This window comes from Hemibagrus wyckioides, linkage group LG19 (genome assembly GCF_019097595.1).
Source record: "Hemibagrus wyckioides isolate EC202008001 linkage group LG19, SWU_Hwy_1.0, whole genome shotgun sequence".
Taxonomy (NCBI): domain Eukaryota; kingdom Metazoa; phylum Chordata; class Actinopteri; order Siluriformes; family Bagridae; genus Hemibagrus; species Hemibagrus wyckioides.
Window position 1 is genome coordinate 8,234,915 of NC_080728.1, and position 22,787 is coordinate 8,257,701.

The 22,787-nt window shown below is 39.3% G+C and overlaps 1 protein-coding gene across 1 annotated transcript in view; it reads left to right on the top strand.

Annotated features, from left to right (window-relative positions):
• Positions 1–7,607: 7,607 nt before the first annotated feature.
• Positions 7,608–22,787, top strand: part of usp6nl (USP6 N-terminal like) — a 62,431-nt gene continuing 47,251 nt past the window's right edge. The window contains exons 1-2 of the mRNA XM_058417127.1: positions 7,608–7,742; positions 15,700–15,785. Of these exons, the coding sequence (XP_058273110.1) occupies positions 15,782–15,785 (4 nt within the window). The 5' untranslated portion in view covers positions 7,608–7,742; positions 15,700–15,781. The remainder of the gene's footprint in view (positions 7,743–15,699; positions 15,786–22,787) is intronic.

A 22,787-nucleotide genomic window follows, 5' to 3' on the forward strand; every position in this document is an offset into this window, starting at 1 on the left:
TGTTGTAGCTCTTCTACCAAGGCTTGATGTCTTGTATATGATAAGGTGCTCACCACAGTTCTATAGAGAGATTACTTGTCTAACTATATCCTTCCTGGCAGCGAGAACCAATCTGGCTTTTTTCCTCTGATCTCTCTTATCAACAAGGTGTTTCCACCAACAGAACTGTCACTCACTCATGGTTTTTCACACCATTCTGTGTCTATGTCTGGAAAGCTTTTTCCCCCACAGACTTCATACACATAGATATTTCTGCTTTTCTTCGTCACTAGGAGTCATTTTGACACACAAATACAGAAACACGATTTTGAAAAATCATAAAAATAAATAAAAAACAAAAAAGTAAACCAATGCTATGTATTTCTAAATATCTTACACATCCATTCCGGTTCCTCTTATTAATTCAGACACAAACACTTGTTCCAGTTAAGATTGATCGTCTTGAACTCTATTGAGTTTGAGTTCTTTATTAATTCGAATACATTTCATTCATTCATTCAAGCTCAATACACATTGTATCCTGGTCACAGTGGCACTGGATCCTGAGCATGAAGCAGAAATACATCCTAGATGGGAATCCAGTCCATCACAGAATACACAAACATACTCATTTACACCTAGAGCCAATTAAATCTACCCAGTTCACATACCAGCTTGTTGTTGGGAGATGGAAGAAACCACAGAATCCAGAGGAGACCACATGGGTATGGAGAAAATGTGCAAAACACCACACAGACTGTAACCTGAGTGAACTGCAGGCTCTGGAGCTGTGAGGCGGTGGTGTTTCCTGCTGCAGCACCATGTCACATTTAATACAGTAAATGTTTCTACATGAAAAATACAGTGAGGTCTTATACTCTTTAACGGAATTTACCACATTGTTTAGCCACACGTGTACATAAAAGGAAACTGTATGTAAGTTAGAAGTGAGAGAGAGAGAGGGAGAGAGACAGACAGAGAGAGAAGGAGATGTAACACATACTCTACAACCTAAAACGTCCCACAATTGAGTTTCACCATCGAAATTTCGATGATTTTTTTTCCCTGCTATCTAAATTCATCCTAACATCCTAACATTCATCCAAACATTCATTCAACATTCATCCAAATTCATCCTAACATCCTAATTCATCCTGGTATGAAGGATACCAGAATTCAAGTCCACATGAATATTTCAGAAAGCATACAGCAAGTTAAATATACTTGTACATTTTATACAGCATACCAGAGAGTACAAGTGTTTGTGAATATGTGATAAAGAATTCCGCACATTACACTGACTCCAGAGTCTAAAGATTCTCTCTCTCTCTCTCTCTCTCTCTCTTTTTAGACTTTAAATATTAAAAGATAACCAAACATCAAATTCACTTGATCAGTTTTTTGAAGACAGCAGAGGGTTCAAATTCCCTTCAGCATCTTTAAAAGGATATCAAAGACTCAAAATGATCTTACACATCATCACAAGCGCACCAGCACGCCTGAATACTTTCAGATCGTTTCTTTTAACATTTCAATTCGATTGGGGTATTAAATTAAAATAAAAATAAATAAATAAATAAAAGTAAAGATCTTCCACAGAGTCTGAAGAGGTGCAGATATATATATATATATTTTTCTGCGCCTAAATTCATATTTACATACTCAGTCAAATCTAGCATTCAGAAAAGGAGACTAATGGGTCTCTCATTCTTTGAAGCAACCCAAAGAGTTGGAATTCAGTTAAGAATCTGGGCTCCAAAATTATCTTTGCTATCACAAATCAGCCTCTGAGCAGGAATCTAAGAGATGCTTTTTCAATCAATGGCACACAGAGCCCTGGCTCGACCCTCTAGGCCTTCGTGGGCTCGAGATACGGACCCCGACATTCGAAGGCCGGCTTGGGCTTAGGCTTTTCAAACTTCCTAGTACTCCATACAGTACATATGAACTGGCAAAAGCAAACTATTTTTACAAGAGGTTTGACAGTTATGATTTGTCTGTTGAATGTGATATGGTCCTTGATAGTATTGCTATCGTTGATGCTGATGGATTGGAGATTGTCCTTAAATCTATCAACAAGGTTTTTAAGCAAGTTAATGTTAACTAAGGCCACAGGTCGAGATTTTTTGTTAAAAACATGCACAGATGAACTGACATCTGGGCATTCACACTGATAACAAATTGACATGGAGTGTTCAGATGGAAAAGCTCCAACAGGGTCCAACAGCGATTGTATTTTCTTCATAGGTTGAGGGTATTTGATGTTAACCAGAAAGTGTTGCTTCTCTTTTATCCTGCTGTAATCGAGAACATTTTTCGCTATGGCATCTCACTCTCTGTTAGCTCAAGTGTACAGAAAAGGACAGTCAGTGCTGACCGCCAAAATGTATTAAGTCCATCCTAGTGACAGTTTGGAAAGGGTTTACAAAAAGGACTCTATGTATTGTGGATCTACCTGCAATTATAAAATCAACCCATCACGTAGCAGCAGTGCAGTGCATCAAATCATGCACATACTGGTCAAGAGCTTCAGTTAATGTTCACATAACATGCGAATAGAGAAAACATGTGATCTCAGAGACTTTGAGTAGTGCCAGATGTACTCTTTTAAGCACCGAACACGTTAAGTGAGATGCTTTTCTGCTCAGCGTGGTTATAAAGAGAGTTCTTTTTTGTTGTTGTATTTTTAGCTTGAACCGTTTCGACTATTCTCCTCTGACCTCTCTCATCAACAAGGTATTTCTGCCCACACAGCTGCTGCTCACTCGATAGGTTTTGTTTTTTCACACCAATGTGAAATGTGTAAACTCTAGAGGCTTTTGCGCTTGAAATTCCCAGTAGAAAATCTCAGCAGGTTTTGATGTCATATTTGAGGTCAACATATGGAAACATAAAGGTTGTATCTTCAAACACAGAAATAAACTCTGTGTTTTATATATTTGATGATTGTCAGCCAGCAAATCATCATCCATCATGAATGCAAGAGACAAAACATAGACGGGGTTGGCTAGTCAAGATCTGTGCTTTATTTACACACTGACGGTGAAAAGCAAACCTGAAGCTTTATATAGTGATCCAGAACTAAAATAGACATACGGTGAGTGTATACACACACACACACACACACATGCAGCAATATCCTTGAATGTTCAGAATTTTAGTACTTTTGCATGATGCAGCTGAATAAAGATTAAAAGACTTAAAGACAAAAACAAACAAACAATATTTATTTTATTTATTTGTTTATTAATTAATTTACTTTTTTTTTTTTTTTAAAGCTAAGACATTTACGGTAATCTGCCATTAAAATGTTTATGTTTATACTGAATATTTTTTTATTATTATTATTTTACATGGAATATGCTTTTTTCTTATATAATAATAATAATAATAATAATAATAATAATAATAATAATAATAATAATAATAATAATAATAATAAACTAACAAGCCAAACAAACAACAAAAACAATCCTAGGAATGAAAAATTTAATATACAAATGAATCTTTATTTATAAAACAAAACCACTACGAGGAGTTTATTTTGATGCAGATATGCCTTTATTTATTCATTCTTTTATAAAAGGTGAATTTAGATATATTAGGACAAATTGCTTTCTTTCTTTTCTGATGGTCACAGACCATCATATTTAATCTCACAACCTTCTGATGGCAATCAAAAGCACTACACTAGAGCACAACACCAGCCACTCACTGTATTATCATGTGCTTGTAGACTGGAGTGAAACATAACAGATAACATCAGTTGCAGTGAGAGATGATGGTCACTAGATGGAGGTGTAACATTAATATTTTATTATCTGCAGCTGAAGCGGTCAGTAAACCTCTTAATTAGTCAGTGTGATTAATATTTCATTCCCAGCAGCAAAAGCGCTCAGCCACAGTAACACTAAACCAGGTGGGAGCGTTAAAAATTTCATGCTTTTCAGCTTTAGTCTGTTGGATCTTCCATGGACAAAGGCAGTTCAGCTGTTACTATTTTGAATGAACTTAATTATAGTCATTTGTAATGATTTTTATTCAGGTTATCTTATAAAGAATAATTAATTTAGTTGTTTGCTTTAAGCTGCACTTCATGTGTAAAAAGTATTATTATTATTATTATTATTATTATTATTATTATTATTAATAATAATAATAATAATAATAATAATAATAATAATAATAATAATAATAATAATAATAATAATTTCAATTATTTTGCATAATTAATCATGGGAATATTCATAATAAAACAATAAGGTTCCTGTTCTTAACAATAACAGTGCTATTACAACAAAGGTTTGTAGTTTGGCATTAAAAACATAATAATAAAATTAATTAAAGATAAGAAAACTACTAGTCAGGAAATGTGAGCATGTCAGCATGATCTTTAAATGGCAGCAAGCGCTCAGCTGGGATCATCAACCAGTAGGTGATGATCACAGTAAGGTCCATGTTCATTAATGCTTCTGCAATCATGATGGACTCATGATGTTTGAATAAACCCTTGTTGGGATGCCAGGGGAAATTTATCTTAGCTAATCCACCCACTGTAGGGTGGAGGAAAAGTGAAGACTGGGACTTTTTTCCGCCATTCAGTCTTCACTAATTATGTGGTCCTATTCTATTTAGCAATTAAGACAATGTATTCCAAATATTCCATATAGATAAATGTGTTCAGGTTATAAATAAAATGAATGAATAAATAATAATAATAAAAAAAAACATTTAATGACCTAATATGGATGACTTATGTTTCACACATTGATATATCTGAAGTATCTGACTGAATGTATTTCAGGGTAAAGTAGGGTTAAAGTGAACTGATAGGATTTCTTGATGTTTTAAGTTATTGCTCTGAAACATACCCAAGTTGTGAAGGACATAAATGCCACCCCAATCATGGACTTCCACAGTAACAGTAATAAAAGAGCAGCAGCAGAAACAGTATTTTGGATTGTTTCTGATTGGATTAGTTCACCGGGGGTCTGTAATACATTTTATTACACGTCTCGTCAGCATTAAAACTCTCACATCCCAGACAGCAATAAAATGTCAGCAGGAGAAGAGAGTTTCTGGTGGGTGGTATTTGTTATGAACCTGGATGTTTGTGTCACTGGATAGTGCATCTTTGGCCACTTGGATGCCATGTTGTGAATGATCATACACTATATTGCCAAAAGTATTCGCTCACCTGCCTTGACTCGCATATGAACTTAGGTGACATCCCATTCCTAATCCATAGGGTTCAATATGACGTCGGTCCATCCTTTGCAGCTATAACAGCTTCAACTCTTCTGGGAAGGCTGTCCACAAGGTTTAGGAGTGTGTTTATGGGAATTTTTGACCATTCTTCCAGAAGTGCATTTGTGAGGTCACACACTGATGTTGGACGAGAAGGCCTGGCTCTCAGTCTCCGCTCTAATTCATCCCAAAGGTGTTCTATCGGGTTGAGGTCAGAACTCTGTGCAGGCCAGTCAAGTTCATCCACACCAGACTCTGTCATCCATGTCTTTATGGACCTTGCTTTGTGCACTGGTGCACAGTCATGTTGGAAGAGGAAGGGGCCAGCTCCAAACTGTTCCCACAAAGTTGGGAGCATGGAATTGTCCAAAATGTCTTGGTATGCTGAAGCATTCAGAGTTCCTTTCACTGGAACTAAGGGGCCAAGCCCAGCTCCTGAAAAACAAGCCCACACCATAATCCCCCCTCCACCAAACTTTACACTTGGCACAATGCAGTCAGACAAGTACCGTTCTCCTGGCAACCGCCAAACCCAGACTCGTCCATCAGATTGCCAGATGGAGAAGCGCGATTCGTCACTCCAGAGAACGCGTCTCCACTGCTCTAGAGTCCAGTGGCGGCGTGCTTTACACCACTGCATCCGACGCTTTGCATTGCACTTGGTGATGTATGGCTTGGATGCAGCTGCTCGGCCATGGAAACCCATTCCATGAAGCTCTCTGCGCACTGTTCTTGAGCTAATCTGAAGGCCACATGAAGTTTGGAGGTCTGTAGCGATTGACTCTGCAGAAAGTTGGCGACCTCTTCGCACTATGTGCCTCAGCATCCGCTGACCCCGCTCCGTCAGTTTACGTGGCCTACCACTTCGTGGCTGAGTTGCTGTCGTTCCCAAACACTTCCACGTTCTTATAATACAGCTGACAGTTGACTGCGGAATATTTAGGAGCGAGGAAATTTCACGACTGGATTTGTTGCACAGGTGGCATCCTATCACAGTTCCACGCTGGAATTCACTGAGCTCCTGAGAGCGACCCATTCTTTCACAAATGTTTGTAAAAACAGTCTGCATGCCTAGGTGCTTGATTTTATACACCTGTGGCCATGGAAGTGATTGGAACACCTGATTCTGATTATTTGGATGGGTGAGCGAATACTTTTGGCAATATAGTGTATGAAGAGATGCTGGCTCTAATTTCAGTTTTGGAGCAAACCAAATTTCCAGCAACAGTTTAATACAGTAAGTCACTAATCACTAAAAGTACACAAGAAGCACCCATTTTTCATTTTGTGTTTAATATCAAGGGAAGGGTCACTGATATATGCACTTCAAGACTGAATTTCAGCAGATCTATTTTGTCTAACGTGAGGTGAATGCAAAATCACTGGCCAATCCACACATGTTCCAGTCTGGATACGGCTGAATCCAGCGCCTCTTCTTCCTGAGATTACTAAGGAATAACCACCTTTAATCAGCTATCTTAGACAACTTTTACTGCCGTGCAGTTGAGAGCATCCTAACCAGCTGGTAAGGTTATGTCAGTATGTGCATCAAGAAGTATGTCAAAGTTTTTTGCAGCATATAAAGTGTACAGAGAAGAGTAATTATTTATTTGTGCATTATATATGTGTGCATTATGTACATTGTATGTACAACAGTTTCAGAGATAATATACAGTGTATTTACAGTATACAGCAAGGTGGTGAAGTGTAGTGAGACATGAGTGTCCTAGTGGTGCAGTGTAGAGTTCAGTAGATTTATGGCTATGGGGAAAAAACTGGCCCTGAACCTGCTGGTTCTGGTGCGGATGGTCCTGTACGTCCTGCTGGACGGGATGAGGTTGAACAGTTTGTGAATAGGGTGGGAAGAGTCTTCGATGATTCTGTGTGCTCTGTGCAGACATCTACTGTGGTGAAGAGATTCAGTGGCAGGTCGTTGGGTGCTGATGATGTGTTGGGCAGTTTTCACAACCCTTTGCAGTGATTTCTTTTTTTTCCACACACTGTGGAGCTGCCGAACCCCACTGTGATGGAGCAGACGCCCTTATCTAGAGCGACTTATCAAAAATCATCTCACTTTATACAAATGAGGGTTAAGGTCCATGCTCAGGGGCGCAGCAGTGGGAAGTTTGGTGGATGTGGGATTCAACCTCACAACCTTCTGAGCAGAACCCCATCACCTTAACCACTAAACGCTTCACAGGACCACAGAGAAAAACATAGACATAGCTGATCCCGAGGGAAATACATTTTTTAAACAGCTGTAAAATATGCATTTAATCCTGTCTGGATGGAGTTTAAGTAGTAGTATTGATGAGCAGAGAGGTGGGCGTGGCGCTCGGATCTCCACCTGGTGTGGCGCTTGGCTGAGTTTTGCCCCTTAGGGCTTTCCATACTGAGTTTCAGAACTCTTCACTTCAGTGGGTAAGAAGCGCCCGATTTCCTGGTACGGGCACAATGGGCATTTCTTTGAACTGGTGGGAAATAACTCGAATAGACGAGATCGGAGATGAAAGCAGGTAAAGCGGTTTGTTTTATTTAATCAAGCGGTTTTATTGTGGGAGAGTACAACTCATCAGCCTACAAATAGACTTGCTAATCGCGCTGCTTAAGCAATACGCTTAGCACAGCTAACAGCGCTTTCCAAAGCGGAATAAACATGCAGAGAGTGATTTCTCATCTCCGGCAGGTGGAAGAGGAAATGCATGGATATTGCACTTCTGTTTGCTTGTTAATTAAGTACATTTGTCTCAAGACTTTCTTCTTTGATGTCTTTCATTAGGGCCTAGCCAACTATTAGCCAAACACTTCGGGACAGCGGCAGAGTCCGGAAACTGACAGGCGGTTCGTAAACAGAAATGAAGCATCGCTATTGGTTGGAGATCACGGATCTTGCTTGCTGATTGGCTAGGCGTTCTGTCACTGACCGAGTGGGAGCATGTTGGATAATTTGTCGCTCGATACTGAAATGAATTGCATAAGTCAGATTGCGGGGTTTGTGCACTGATCGGGTTTTAAGTCACGTGTGTGTGAAGTTTTTACGATCTGTTTGTGTGTGTTTAGCATTTATGTTTACCTTTGTCGCCTGGGTGTGAACACTTTCCTTTGCACACTTTTGTTTGCTTCTTGGAGTCAAACTCACTCAGTAGGGTTTTTGAGCACTTACTACTAGGGAAGAATATTTCTGTCAACTCCATTATGATACTTTGAATCATAAGTGAAATAATCAAACATACATGAGAAAAGTCAGGTTTGAGTTTGCATGGACAAAGTGGACATATGCGTACCACATGAAGTGCTCCTGTCTCTGAAGGGCACTGTGACGTGTGCTTGGTGGTGCAGTACACCTCATTTACTATGTAAACACTATTACTTCTTTACACAGTAGCTCATTTTACTCCTCAGTGCTCTACTGCTGCTCCACTTGGCAGCATGCTCAGAATTGCACGTTTACTTGGTAGTAAGTAATGTTGGATTCAAGACCGAGTCAACACCAAGACCAAGAGTGTCAGGATTGAGAATGACAGGGGACAAGACCAAGAAGAGAACAACAACACTCTCACCCGTGTCAAGCCGGACGCACCAGATGTCTGCTTTTCATTTTGTACACAAAAGCACACAGGACAAGTACAGCATTCTTCTAACAAGCGCTGCAGTGTAATCCTATTTGATATCATTGCATTGCAGGGGTGAAGGAGCATGCATGAGGTAATTGACATGACCAAGAACAATCTCAAGTACCACGCTATTACTCAGTAGTGCACTATTGCTCGTTTACTCCTTTTCTTCATCTCGCCATTGATGAAAGAGGCATTGCTTCATGGTTCAGTGCAGTATCTCTCCCACTCACTCCATGGTGCAGTTTTGCTGAGCTCTGCATTTCCCCTGCTGCAGGCGTGCCACCGATCAGCCCTCACTTTCCAAGATTACCGGTTTGCTAGGCTTTCAGCAGATAAAACTCCGGTCTGACGTAAACATTTTAACAAATAAACAAACACAAATATGAAGAAATGGGATTTTTCTTCATGAAGGCCTAAAGTGATGCTGCGTGTCATTTTGTCTGACTTCAGGGACTCAAATCTGTATTTATGCACCGATGATCCAAAACCTCCAAGAATTATTCAAACTGAAACTGGTAATTGTTACAGATTACATTATCTTTAATGCATTAAAGTAAAAAAAAATATATATACAAACAAAAAATCATAATATATATTTTATTTATTTGCATGTATTTATGTAATTTATTTATTTAATTACATTTTTATTTTTTTTTATTTATCTATCTATTTATTTATTTATTTTTCATAAACTTCTATTTAAAAAGTCATGATTTTTAGAACAGCTACAATGACGTGTCTAACTGTAATAAAGCACAAACCTGTCTCTGACTGCAAGACTGAAAGAAGGTCCTAAAGATGAATGTAAACATTCCCGTCTCCAGACAGCCCTGTTTTTAAAAAAATGAGGCGGATAAATCTGCCAAAACACGGCTCCAAACCCGATTCCTCATCCAGCCGTGTAAAGCGTAAAGCCTCCCTGCCTACTGCTAGCCAGTCATAGCCCAGGAGGCAATACAAGTGGAAAAATAGCAGCAGACAGATGTGCAGATGCAGCTTTGTACTTCTGAGCGATTACACTATTGCTTCCACACTCTGTTTCTACTGTTCATTTGTTGCTAGAGTTGCACACACAGGATATATATACTACTTTTTGTTTTCTTTTGTGCATGTTTGATTCACATCTACAGGGTTGGTGGTTCGAGTCCCACCTCTGCCATGTGTGTGTGGAGTTTGCATGATCTCCTTGTGCCTCAGGGGTTTCCTCTGGTTACTCAGGTTTCCTCCCCCAGTCCAAATACTCGCACTGTAGGCTGACTGGTATGTAGTGTGTGAAATGGTGTGATTGTTCCCTGCAATAGACTGGCATCCTGTCCAGGGTGAACCTTGCCTTGTGCCCCGAGTCACATTTGGATAGACTCCCCTCATAACCCAGAAGGTTGGAAGAGTGGTGTAGTTAACGAATGAGTGGATGGATGGATTCTTTCGTTGTGTCTCAAATCACATAATTTTACTATTCTACAGCATTATTCAGGATAAATAGTGTGGGGAGTGTGTAAATTCCACTGAAAATTCCAGCAAGAAGAAGTGCACTTCAAAGACATGTGTGGAATGTTGGACACTTCATACATACAACACTCTCAGCTTTGCTTACGGAGCACTAGAGGGGCGGGGCTACCAGACGGTGACGTTAGATGAGCAAGATGGCCAACGACATTCCTGCAGACAAGCTTACATTTGCCTTTTTAAATGAGCTCACATTATGTAACATATTTATTTTTTTAGTATTTTAAGAATTCACCATGCATTTGACTTGGTTTGCTATCGACTAGCGGCTAATGCTTTTGGTTAGTTTGGCATGTTGCTACCTTTCTAAAATGCATACGCTAGACTGTACTGTAGAGCGCGTAGTGCGTTGTATGTGATTTGGGACGCAGCCTTTGTGTATTATTTCTTAAGTTGCAAACCCAGTTCTCTTTGTGCAACGACAATAACGAAATTTTTATAGTGTTCTATTCTAACACACACACGGAAACATACTAAGCTTGTCGAATCATTAGCCGGCCGTTGTTACAACACGGCTCTCTTCAAAAACATGCCGTGAGTCAGTAGGATTTCCCCTATCCTGAAGTGTAGAGTGTTATAATAAAAAAATCCACACTAAAGAGATCCAGAACAGGGCGGATGCCGTTTCGTCAAGACGTGACTGCTGTACCTCACTGAGTGGGCTGAAAAGTTTGACCTTCTAATTGACACCCACCTAATTCCCAGAACAATCTGTACAAGAAAGAATCTCTGCTTATTTTCTGTGTGGTTTTCTGTAATAAAGCAAGCATTTCTGATATTGTGTGTTTATTATATGTAACAGTCTAACGTTGATATATAAGCATGTACTGGTTGGTCAGTATAACACAGCAGCTCTGAGAAGAAAGATACTGCTTTATTAGTAAAAAGATGAACGGAATGATGAGTTGTTGTTCACACACACACACACCCATGAGTAAAATATATGTTTGTGTGAATGAAGGATGGCAGCGCTGTAAGTGTTTCTGGTGTGTGTAATAGTACATGTACAGGCTTGTGTTGCATTTTTACACTACACACAGTCTGACATCACTGACTGGTTCGGTGCAGGGGTTTGTGTCAGAGTGGAATGAGGAAAGAGATAAGCAGGATCTTGAGCACTTCCTCTGTGTGTGTGTTGCTATACACAAGGACAGCTGGTGCATTTTATGATTTGTCAGACTCGTTTTCTGTAAGCGCTCGACCCTGATGATGGTGGTGGTGACAGATTTTGCACGGCGTGAGCTGGAAATTCACCCTGAATGGGATGTTGGTTCATTCCACACACGTTTACACCTAGGGGTGATTTAGAGCAGGCGTGCCACATACCGGGGATGCGTTATGGGGAGGTTGGAGGAAACTGGAGACCCTGGAGGACACCTGACCTTCATTCCAGATTTAGTTCGCTCTGCTGTTATAATAAGCTTTACTCTTCTCTGAAAGGTTTTTTTCACTAGATGTGTGGGGATTTGTGATCATTCAGATACAAGAGCATTTTGTGAGAGCAGACACAGATGTGGGGCGAAGAGATCTGGGCTCCCAAAGGTGTTTAGTGGAGTAAGAGCTCTCGAGTTCTTCTAGCACAAGATTAACACATCATGGACTGTGCTTTGTGCACAGGGGCATTGTCATGCTTTTGAGTCTCCTAGGTTGAGCCAAGGGGAATTGTAAAGCTGCAGCACACAAAGCAGCATAAAATTTCATTCAGGGACAAGCCACACGTGTGCATAAACTTTTGGCCATACAGGGTGTGTTTTTCTAGATTAAATAACTGGTATGTTTATGCATTTACTATGAGGGTAAGATTACGTAGATCATCCGCAAATACTGCAAAAGTTTCAGTCCCTCTTATCCTGTGTCTCATCCTTAAGTTGTCTTTATTTGTCACTTATACATTACTGCACAGTGAAATTCTTTCTTCGCATAGCCCATCCTTAGGGGCTGGAGTCAGAGCGCAGGGTCAGCCAAGTTGCAGCACCCTGGAGCAGGGTGGGTTGGGTGGCCTTGCTCAAGGGCCCAACGGTGGCAGCTTGACGGTGCTGGGGCTTGAACGATGTCACCGACCCAGAGCCTTAACCGCTTGAGCAATGCATTTATATAAACCTGCAACTTTTCCTGCTGTTACAGGAAAAGACCCACCTTCCTATCAGAATCAAGAACAAATCAGATCCAGTTTCATTCAATTAACCAAACTAATTAAGAAATCAAATGATCCCAGGCTGCTGCTCTGCATTATTTAAATCCATTTAGCTAAAAAGCTCAGGAAATGTCTTCTGGGTTAAGCGCCCAAAGAGTTTTTTTTTTCCCTTTCCCATATTCTCCATCAGACCTAAATATTATGAACATTTGAACAGCAAAGAGTCTATTTTGACTAAGCCACATGTGCCTACTGGCTGGGGACCACACACACACACACACACACACACACACACACGTCTGAGATCCAGAGACGACCTTGTCTACTCTCAGGTGGACATATGGTGTTGGTAATCCCAAGTCTAAATCTCTCTTGCTCTTTCACTCTTTCCTTCAACCTCTCTCTCTTATTATATCTCCACCGCTTGCTCCTGTTTATTAACCTTCAACCAGCTCGCCTTCTTACTCCATATCGTTATTCTCTTATACACATTATCCTTTATCTGTTCTCTCTCTTTCTCCTCTTTCTGTTATTGCTAGTCAGTTTTCTCTCTCTCTCTCTCTCTCTCTCTCTCTCTCTCAATCTGTTTCTCTCCCTCTCCCTCTCTCTCTGTTTCTCTCCCTCTCCCTCTCTCTCTCTCTCTCTCTCTCTGTTTCTCTCTCTCTGTTTCTCTCTGTTTCTCTCTCTCTCGCTCTCTCTATTAGCATGACTGTACTGTTGCAAAAACAATGCTGCCAAAGCTGGTAACTGAAGTATTGGTTTAAGGATCAATAAACATCTAAAGAACAAAAGAGAAAGAACGATAATAATACAGTAATAATACTCTAATAATTCTCTCTATCTCTCTCTGTCTCATGTATCATGTCATCTTTAACCCTCATGAGTATCAGCAGAGTCACTCACTATTGTTACTGTTATTATTGTTATTACCCTCCACTCTCCTCAATTGCCCCTTCCATCCTGCTCTGATTACCCTCATTACATCACACACACACACACACACACACACACACACACACAGAGAGAGAGAGAGAGAGAAAGTGGTCATTACACTACTATAATGATACAGTAGTTTGAGTGTGTGGGACTGTGTGAGTCTTGAACAACAAAAATAAAGAAGGACACACGAGCTGCCTCAGCGACTCTAAGGAATTGGAAAAAGGCAACGTAACCTGCCACCTTTTCTGATCTATTCTAGTTTTATTGTTTAAAAGACAGTGTTATAGTATCATGATGACATCAATGATGACAAATTACCCCAGATTTGGGACAAGCGACATCTCACAGCACACACATTCAGCCAAAGCCTACTTAGATACACGTGACTCGAACACGAGTACATCATACACTATCATAGAAATCAAGTACACTTCACTGATAGGAGTTTAAAAGAAGAATCCTGTGCTTGTACTATAACATATATTGTTCATATATGGATCTAGAATTGAAAGATATAACACAATATGTCGTCTCAGTAGAGAGTGTCTATTTAATATATAGAAGCCGAGGTCTTCTCCAACCTTGTCAGACTTTACAGGAAGAGTCTGTTATTTACTTACTTTACAGTAAGAGTCTGTTTGCTGTTATTCTCTCCACTGAAGCCTTCACCCGATCTTCTCTACATTTCTGGCTTATAGCAGACTCCCTTATCCAGAGCAACTTAGAATTTATTTCATTTTATACAATTGAGGGTTAAGGGCCTTGCTCAGGGGCCCAGCGATGGCAGCTTGGTGGAGCTGGGTTTCGAACTCACAAACTTCCAATGAGTAGTCCAACACCTTAACCACTAAGCTACCACTTCCCTATACTGTGTCTGTTTGGTTGCTGATCATATTGGTTAAGTGAGTGTTTTGCAGAAATATGTACTGCTTATATAAGGAAGAAATCTTTATTTATTTTTTTTATTTTAATTGAATTTTATTTTTCTATTTTTCTATTTTTTATTATTCAATTTAAAACAAATGTTAAAATTTTTTTAAAAATATTTTCTGATCAAGTCCTGCATTGACTTCTGGAAATCTTAGCTAATTTAAAGCTTGAAATAGTCTTATTATTTATTTATTTATTTATTTATTTATTTATTTATTTAATTTTAAGCCTTTATCTTTAGAAAGAAGCAAAATTATCTGCCAATGAAATAAATAATTAAAAAAAAAAAAATTAAAATAAAATAAAAATAAATAAGTGATATTTTAATTTTTTTATTAGCATGCAGAGAAATAAGACGAAGCCTAGAGCAATTCAGAAATGAAACTTAAATTAGAAAAAAAAATAATTCAGCATTGACATTTCCTGCATTGACGTTCTCAGTCGTTTCATTTCATTCATTAGCCGATAATTATTTTTCACTTCACATATTGAACTAAACTACATTAAGAATCTGTGTGGACAGCCTCTGACCATTAGACAGCCGTGGACAGAGCCACTTGGGGACTTTCACACTGTCACCTATCTTCAATTATATTTAGGAATTAGTGCCTATAATGAACTACACTGACCTACACACTACAATGACCTAATAGTTCCATATGAGCCCTTGGTTGCTGTTGTAGAAATGACATTATTTATATTTACATTATTTACTGTCCAGTGTCACACAAATGAGGATGAGTTTCCTTCTGAGCCTGGTTCCTCTCAAGGTTTCTTCCTCATATCATCTCAGGGAGTTTTTCCTTGCCACAATCACCTCAGGCTTGTTCATTAGGGATAAAATAGTAACTTTAATTTCAACTTTATATATATTTTCTTTCCTTCTCTGTTTCTATACTTCTGTAAAGCTGCTTTGAAACAATGTCCATTGTTAAAAGAGCTATACAAATAAATTGCATTGAATTAAGGTGAGCGTCTCTGGCATTAACCGTGTACTTTCAGTCAGTTTCCTGTCCTTTTTTGGGCCGTATTTGGCCCAGATCAGAAGGCATGGTTCCTGATGCTACAGCAGGCAGTTGAGCAGTCTCTGTGACTCCTGCCATCTGTGTGCTCCAGTAATGAAGCTGGAGTCATTTAGCTCTTGATCAAAAATCAAGGTGACTTGGAGCTGTGTGAATATTTAATCCACGCCGCAGTAGAAGGAAGTGCATCACTGTGGTACACCTGTCTGGAAGCACCATGCTTTCCTCACTCATTTATTTGTTTGTTTGTTTGTTTATTTGTTTGATTGATTGCTCTCACAATGCTGTTGTGTCCTGGAGTTGATTGTGACTCTGTTGTGTTCAGGTCATGAGTGCAGTGAGGAGAACATCTGTAGATGAACAGCCTCATCTGAGCTCACCTGACTACTCCAAACCAGCCTCACAGTATGAGTGAGTATATATATATACACACACACACACACACACACACACACATACACTTTCTCTTTCTCTCTCTCTCACACACTCACTCACTCACTCACTCACTCACTCTCTCTCTCTCTTACACACATGCACACACACCTCAATGTTAGGGCTCCTACTGGCTTGGACATACGGCTCAAACGAAAGTGGTCAGCTTTAAACTGCTATCATCTGGTGGTGTGTCTGCAGGTTTGTGTGTGTGTGTTAATATAAAATATGGTTAATATAAAAATTGGGAAACAAAATATTACCATTATTGTCTTGTTTCTCTTCTTCTTTCTAATATGTGGGTGTATAGATATATTAATTAGAGTACACAGTTTGGGCATTTATATGTGTATTTGTGTGTTTGAATGGTCTGGGACCCTATTGTGTGTTGTTTTGTTGCCATTTGTGTGTGTGTGTGTGTGTGTGGATGTAATTACGGTGATTACCCCCTGCTCTGACCTGTGGGACAGTGAAAGGTCTAACGAGTGTGTAGTAATTACTCAGTCATGACTCATCCTGCTCCTGATAGACTGATTTACACCACTCAAGTAGAAGGAGACATACAGAGAAAAGAGCTCCTGGAGGACAGGAAGAAGATTTTGGGGGGCTGTGATATGTCTGTGGTGTTTGCATGTTGGAGAAGGTCAGATGAAATCAGCAAAATACAACGTGGAACGCAGTTGTGTAAAAATGCTGAGGTCAGCATGGAGGATGGATAAGGTGTGTGTTTGGAGGAGGGGTTTGCTATCATGTGCTTGTGTTGAACATCCTCCTTTAGCACTGTGGATTAAAGTGGCAGTGGCACACGATGAGTTAAAATGTCGTGGTGAGTCTCAGTGGCAGCTGTTGTTCGTTTGGAAATGAATAGATTTGTGATTGTTGCATCAGTTCATTTCAATCATTCTTTTTCCCTTTTCCCTCGTTTCATCAATGCAGATCATTGTATCATGATGACTAACAACACACTAGGTTTGGAGTTCACTTTTTGAGGTTTATAACCTGATATTAGAGCCTCTCTCTCTCTCGCTCTCTCTCTCGCTCTCTCCTCTCTCTCTTTCTCTCTCTCTCTTTTTCTCTCTTTCTCTTGTCTCTTTCTCTCTCTTTCTCTCTCTCTCTCTCTCTCTCTTGTCTCTCTCTCTCTCTCTTGTCTCTCTCTCTTCTTTCTCTCTGTCTGTCAGATTGATCTCTTCTTCTCTTTTTGTTGTATTTTGTATTTTGTATTTTTTTTTGCCAACTCTGTTTCACCACACACACACACACACACACAGAGCTTTGCCCCTCATTAAATCTATAGGTAATAATTGGTTGCACATTTTCTTTGGTTTGTGCGTGTGTGTGTGTGTGAAAAGTTGGATGACCAATGGAAGGAAGTCCATCAGAAGCGTGATTACATTTCATACTAAACAGGAGGAAGGGAAGAAGTGGAACCTGTACCTTGTGTATATATACACACACACACACACACACACACACAGACACATACCACACACCACACACAGTGACCATATGTTCACACAAGAAAGGAACAAAGTGATTATTCATTTCCTGAGAAAGACCTACAGCCATGATTTCAGTCACATTTGAGTTTCTCCTTTTTTCTGTAAGGTGTTTCCTAAATTTCCTACCTGTGTTTAGTTCCCACATCATATGACTAGAAAGTGAAATAGAGGAAATGGTTAGAACCACAGGCAGCATATGAGGCACCAGTAGGGTATCTTTAGAAAGAAGAAAGAAGCAAGTCAAATTTAGAAAGAAGAAAGAAGTAAATCAAATGGCAAATCTGCCAGTAAACAAACAAACAAACAAATAAATATTATAAATAAATAAATATAATATTTAATATTAATTCTTACTATTATAATATAATATAGAATTATTAAATATTTAATCAGCAATATATTTTTTATTTTTTCTTTGCATGCAGAGCAATAAGAAGGAGCCTAACAAGGTTTTAGCTCACTATGTGAATTTTTCAAAAATGAAACGGTGACAACAGAAAAAAACTGTCTGAAATGCTAGTTTTTGGATCGTAGCAGGACTTTAGCAATGAAAGTTCAAGTAACGACATTACATTTCCAGCAGATCAGCTACACACCAAAAGCAGCCTTCCAGCTTCATGTTGCTGTGGCTCTCCGCAGCAGCACTCTCTACAAAGCAACGCTACACACGCTGATTAAAACAAACAGAGTTTGTTATTGATCGACCGAGAGATCGATAACTCCTTCCCTTCTCAGCTACTGCGTGAGGTCCTTCACGTCGGTCAGGAAGGAAACGAAGAAGGGAGCATGCACTGTAAAAGAAGGAATACAGTGAAAGCTCGGCATATGAATGCACTCCCTTACCAATTTTTGCGTTAAGAATTGAAATTTTGTAAGAATATATGAAGCATTTTCAGCAAACGAATGAAACGAACCACGTCCAAGAGCTGTTCAAAACTTGTTTGCGTCAGTGGAAAGCCAAGCAAATTTTTTTTTTCAGTCAGCGAAAGCTGTTTCTAAAAATTCAACCCACAATGCCATTACCATGCCTTTAGTATTAGTTTACCTCGGACGTTTTTTTGTTGACAGATCGATGGTGTGGGTGATCAGTTCTATTTTTAGCCCAATCTTGGTGGCACGACTTCCTGTGAGGACCCTTGACATGGAATGCTTGGCTTGGGTCAGTTCTTTGTAAGCAGCTATACAGTTTACAAAAGCTTGGTATTGGTTATATCGCTAAAATCTTTGGGCGGCTGGAACGGATTGTCTGCATTTACATTATTTTTTATGGAAAAATTAGTTTCTCGAAGCCTTAAGAACTCGCCTTTAGAACGGATTAAATTTGTATGCTGAGGTTCCACTGTATGTAGTTGAAAAAATAGCTAACATTACATTACATTGGATGTACGATAATTAATCATGTTAATATTCCAAAAATTCCCATGTAAAGTAAAAGTTTCTTGGGTTCTCTTTCCAAATCCCTGTGTATGTTCTTGTTGCTGTGCTTTTAGTGCAAAAGAAGGACAAGAAGGTCATTATCATTAGGCTTACTAGGTAAAGCGGGGCAAAGATTTCACAGCCATGTCTGATCCTAATATTTAAAGTGTAAAAAGTCCCAACAGACATACAATAGAAGTGTTTTGCACTTCAGATTTGAGGAAAGATTCAGTACTAAGTTTATCTCTTTGTCGGATAATCGACTGGGATAGCAAAACCCAAAGTTTGTTGATCTTAGTGTGGAAGAATGTTCACATCTTTATAAAGGAATGTAGTGATGGCAGAATAGTTCACATTAGCTAACAGCTAACAGCTTGGAATAGCTTTCCGCTGTGTCTCGGCTCACTCTTCTAGCAATTTCTCAACAATGTTTTTTTTTCCTCAGACGGAGTGATGGAAGCTGAGATGAAAGCTGTAAATTTTCATATTAGATTCTTCTGCAGAGATTGAATCTTACTCTCTCTTCCTCTTCACACATAGCCCAGTGGCGTTTACTAAACCCTACAGCCTCAAAACGATGTTTGGTGTTGACTGTGTGTTTATTTCCTGTACTGTACTCTCTCCACAGCTGTACTGTATCTTCTTTTCTGACCACAGCATCTGGAAGCTGTGTAGCTGCTCAGTCACCACACACACTTTTAACAAAAGGTTTGGACTAAGCAGTTAGCACTCAGCGTAGAGACACGTTCATTCAGCTTATTAAGGGTAGTCAAGATTTAGATAATGACCCTGAATACTTTGGAATGCAGTGAGTTTCTGATAAAGCTAGAAACTGCCACAAAAATTCGAATGGATGTCCAGCGTCAATTAAGTCTTTATTTTAAGTATATTAAAATGTCTCACTCCAGTTAAATAATCCTGTGCAAATCCCTTGAACTTTCTGTTGTGTGTGTGTGTGTCCACAAATTGTGAAAGTTCCCACAATTACTTTGCCGTCACCGTGGGAACATTCAGTCCCTATAGAGACTTTGCTCCACGCACACACACACACACACACACACACATATTTTTGTGTTGTATCCCCAGGACAGCAATTTAAGTGCCTTCATAAATTATACAGTGTCCCCGAGACTGTAAATGCCCTCCGGCTCGTTGAGGACCGTGATGTGTTTTATATCCTCACAGACATGGATCGACTCCACTGCGGCCCAAGCGACTTATTGGTCAGAACAAACTGTGATTCCACGCCTCCTCACAGCCGTCCCTTTGAGCGGTGTGTGCTGTGTGTTGCCTGGGTGATGCAGGTCTGCCTCCTCACACATGCTGGGAACTAATTACTACAATAATATAGCCAACCTCTTCATATCTGGATCGGGGGGAAAAAAAAGAATAGAAGGAAAGAACAGGGACGTCGATCCCGGGGTTCTGAAACATTTCGGGAGGAGAAAGAAGCAGGAGCAGATCTGATTAGAAATGGCAGAAATAAATAAGGGTTTGTGATATAGTCCATATCATAGGGCTTTGTATATGACAAATTCAAGTCAAAATCTATCTAAGGATCCTCTACTGGCTGGCTGGAGTACAGAGTTAGCTCCACCCACCTCCCATTCTTACACTCTTGCATTAGTGATGTCTATCTATCTATCTATCTATCTATCTATCTATCTATCTATCTATCTATCTATCTATCTATCTATCTATCTATCTATCTATCTATCTATCTATCTATCTATCTATCTATCTATCTATCTAGTCTGCTTGTCTAACTACTGTAATTATATTTTTGTCCTTCTCTCTTTCTTTCCTCTTTCTCACTTTCAGGGAAAAAAACAAATTGATTAGAAATAAAGAACAAAAGTTAATTTTGTGCTTCAGTATTTAGTCTCTCTGTCTCTCTCTCTGTTTCTGTCTTTGTCTTTGTGTCTCTCTCCTGTGTCCCTCTCCATTTCTCTCTCTCTCTCTCTCTCTCTCTCTCTCTCTCTCTCTCTCTCTCTCTCTCTCTCTCTCTCTCTCTGTGTCTGTCCCTGTTTCTCTCAGTCTCTCAGTTTTTCTCTCTGTCTCTCTCTCTCTCCATTTCTCTCTCTCTCTTTCTGTCACTGTGTGTGTCTATCTCTGTCTCTGTATCTTTCTCTCTCTGTGTCTGTCTCATTATTTCACTCTTTCTCTCTGTCTTTCTCTCTCTCTCCCCTTGCTATTTCTTTCTCTCTGTCATGAGGCTCACTCCATCATGCATTATTAAAGACGAGTGATCAGCCTCACTTTATTAGCAGCTCTGGCTGTGGATTTATTTGACCTGATGCTGCGCTCACGGCAGAGTTAAGGCGGTGTTGCAGCTGCAGGTTTGAGATGGGAAAGCACATGCATAAGGGCTCGGAATCTGTCTGATCTAATGTTAGCAGACCTGGAAGGAGTCACAGATGTCAGCACTTTCACAGTCAGAGCTAAGGTGTAGGGTTTCTTTTTCACCTTCAAGATAGCAGACCTGATGACAAGCTGCAGTACTGCTCTTATTTACTTCCAGAGAGGAAAAAAAAGGAATGATGGTTTATAACTGCCATAATGTAAGCGATAACAGGAACTAGCTTTGTGGATGTTCCACAGTAACTTGAAATAGATTTCAAAAAGTACACAGTTCTTATATTAAATAAAAAAGAATGTGTATTGAGAAGATTAGGACACATCGCTTCCTAGTAGTAAAGTAAACCCTGTAGCTGTGGAGAAGAGTTAGGGATGTGGATCACTTGCTCATTAATGAGTGTTTAATGACTCATCCTGTGTGTGTGTGTGTGTGTGTGTGTGTGTGTGTGCGCATGTGAGAACTGTGTCAGTTCCAGCTCGATGTCTCTGTTAAACCTGTTAACTCCTGTGCTTGATGAGACGAACCAGAAATTTTCATCATCTTTATTGTTTTCCACTCCAACTTTTGCTTTCTTTAAAATGTTAGCCTAGCTCATGTGAGGCTGAGAGGCTGGTTAGACTTATCTTAATCGGATAAACAGGAAGTAGCAAGAGGAAAAATCTTTCAATTATTTGCTCTTATCTGTTGAACTATGTTTTGTTTGGCTTAAAAACTCCTTTCTCAGAACCTTGCTTTGGTGTGTAAGATTTACTCCACATATGTGGTGTTTATTTATTTATTTAATTAATTAATTTATTTTTTGAATGCCAAGATATGCCCCACTGTTATGGTATTCAGTTCATTGCCAGAGATTACTAATGAAATGTATAAATGGATCTCTTTTTGAATGTTTTTAAGGACACCAAAATATTGTCAGTACCTACGGTTATTTATTTATTTAATTTATTTTTTAATTTTGTATAATCTTATTTATTTATTTATTTATTTATTTATTTATCTATTTATTTATTTATTTATTTATTTATTTATTTATTTATTTATTTATTTATCTATCTATCTATCTATCTATCTATTTATCTATCAAGTCTGATTGTTGAGAAAGTGTTTATATTATTAATGCACTACTTCTGAAACGTCATTTTATCATTTTTATAGTTACAGCTAACACTGCTACTTATAAGGTGAATAATTCAGATGAACCAATTAAAAAAAGATGTCGAAGTTCAATTCAATTCAATTTTATTTGTAAAAGTTTGGACATGGACATTGTCTTAAAAAGCACCTGTACAGCATCTCCAAAACTGCAGCTCTTGTGGGGTGTTCCCGGTCTGCAGTGGTCAGTATCTATCAAAAGTGGTCCAAGGAAGGAACAGTGGTGAACTGGAGACAGGGTCATGGGTGGTCAAGGCTCACTGATGCACGTGGGGAGCGAAGGCTGGCCCGTGTGATCCAATCCAACAGATGAGCTACTGTTGCTTAAATGTCAGAATGCACAGTGCATGATGGGTCAGAGCTGTTTTGGCAGCAAAAGGGGGACCAACAAAATATTAGGCAGGTGATCATAATGTTATGCCTGGTTTTTTAAAATATTGTCCTATGTCCATGGTACCATAGTTCCAGGGTTCGGCTGTGTGGTGGCACTGGTTCATGGCGGTTTATTCAGACTTGTGTTTATGTAGGTGTTATTCACAGTCTCTCATTTCCATA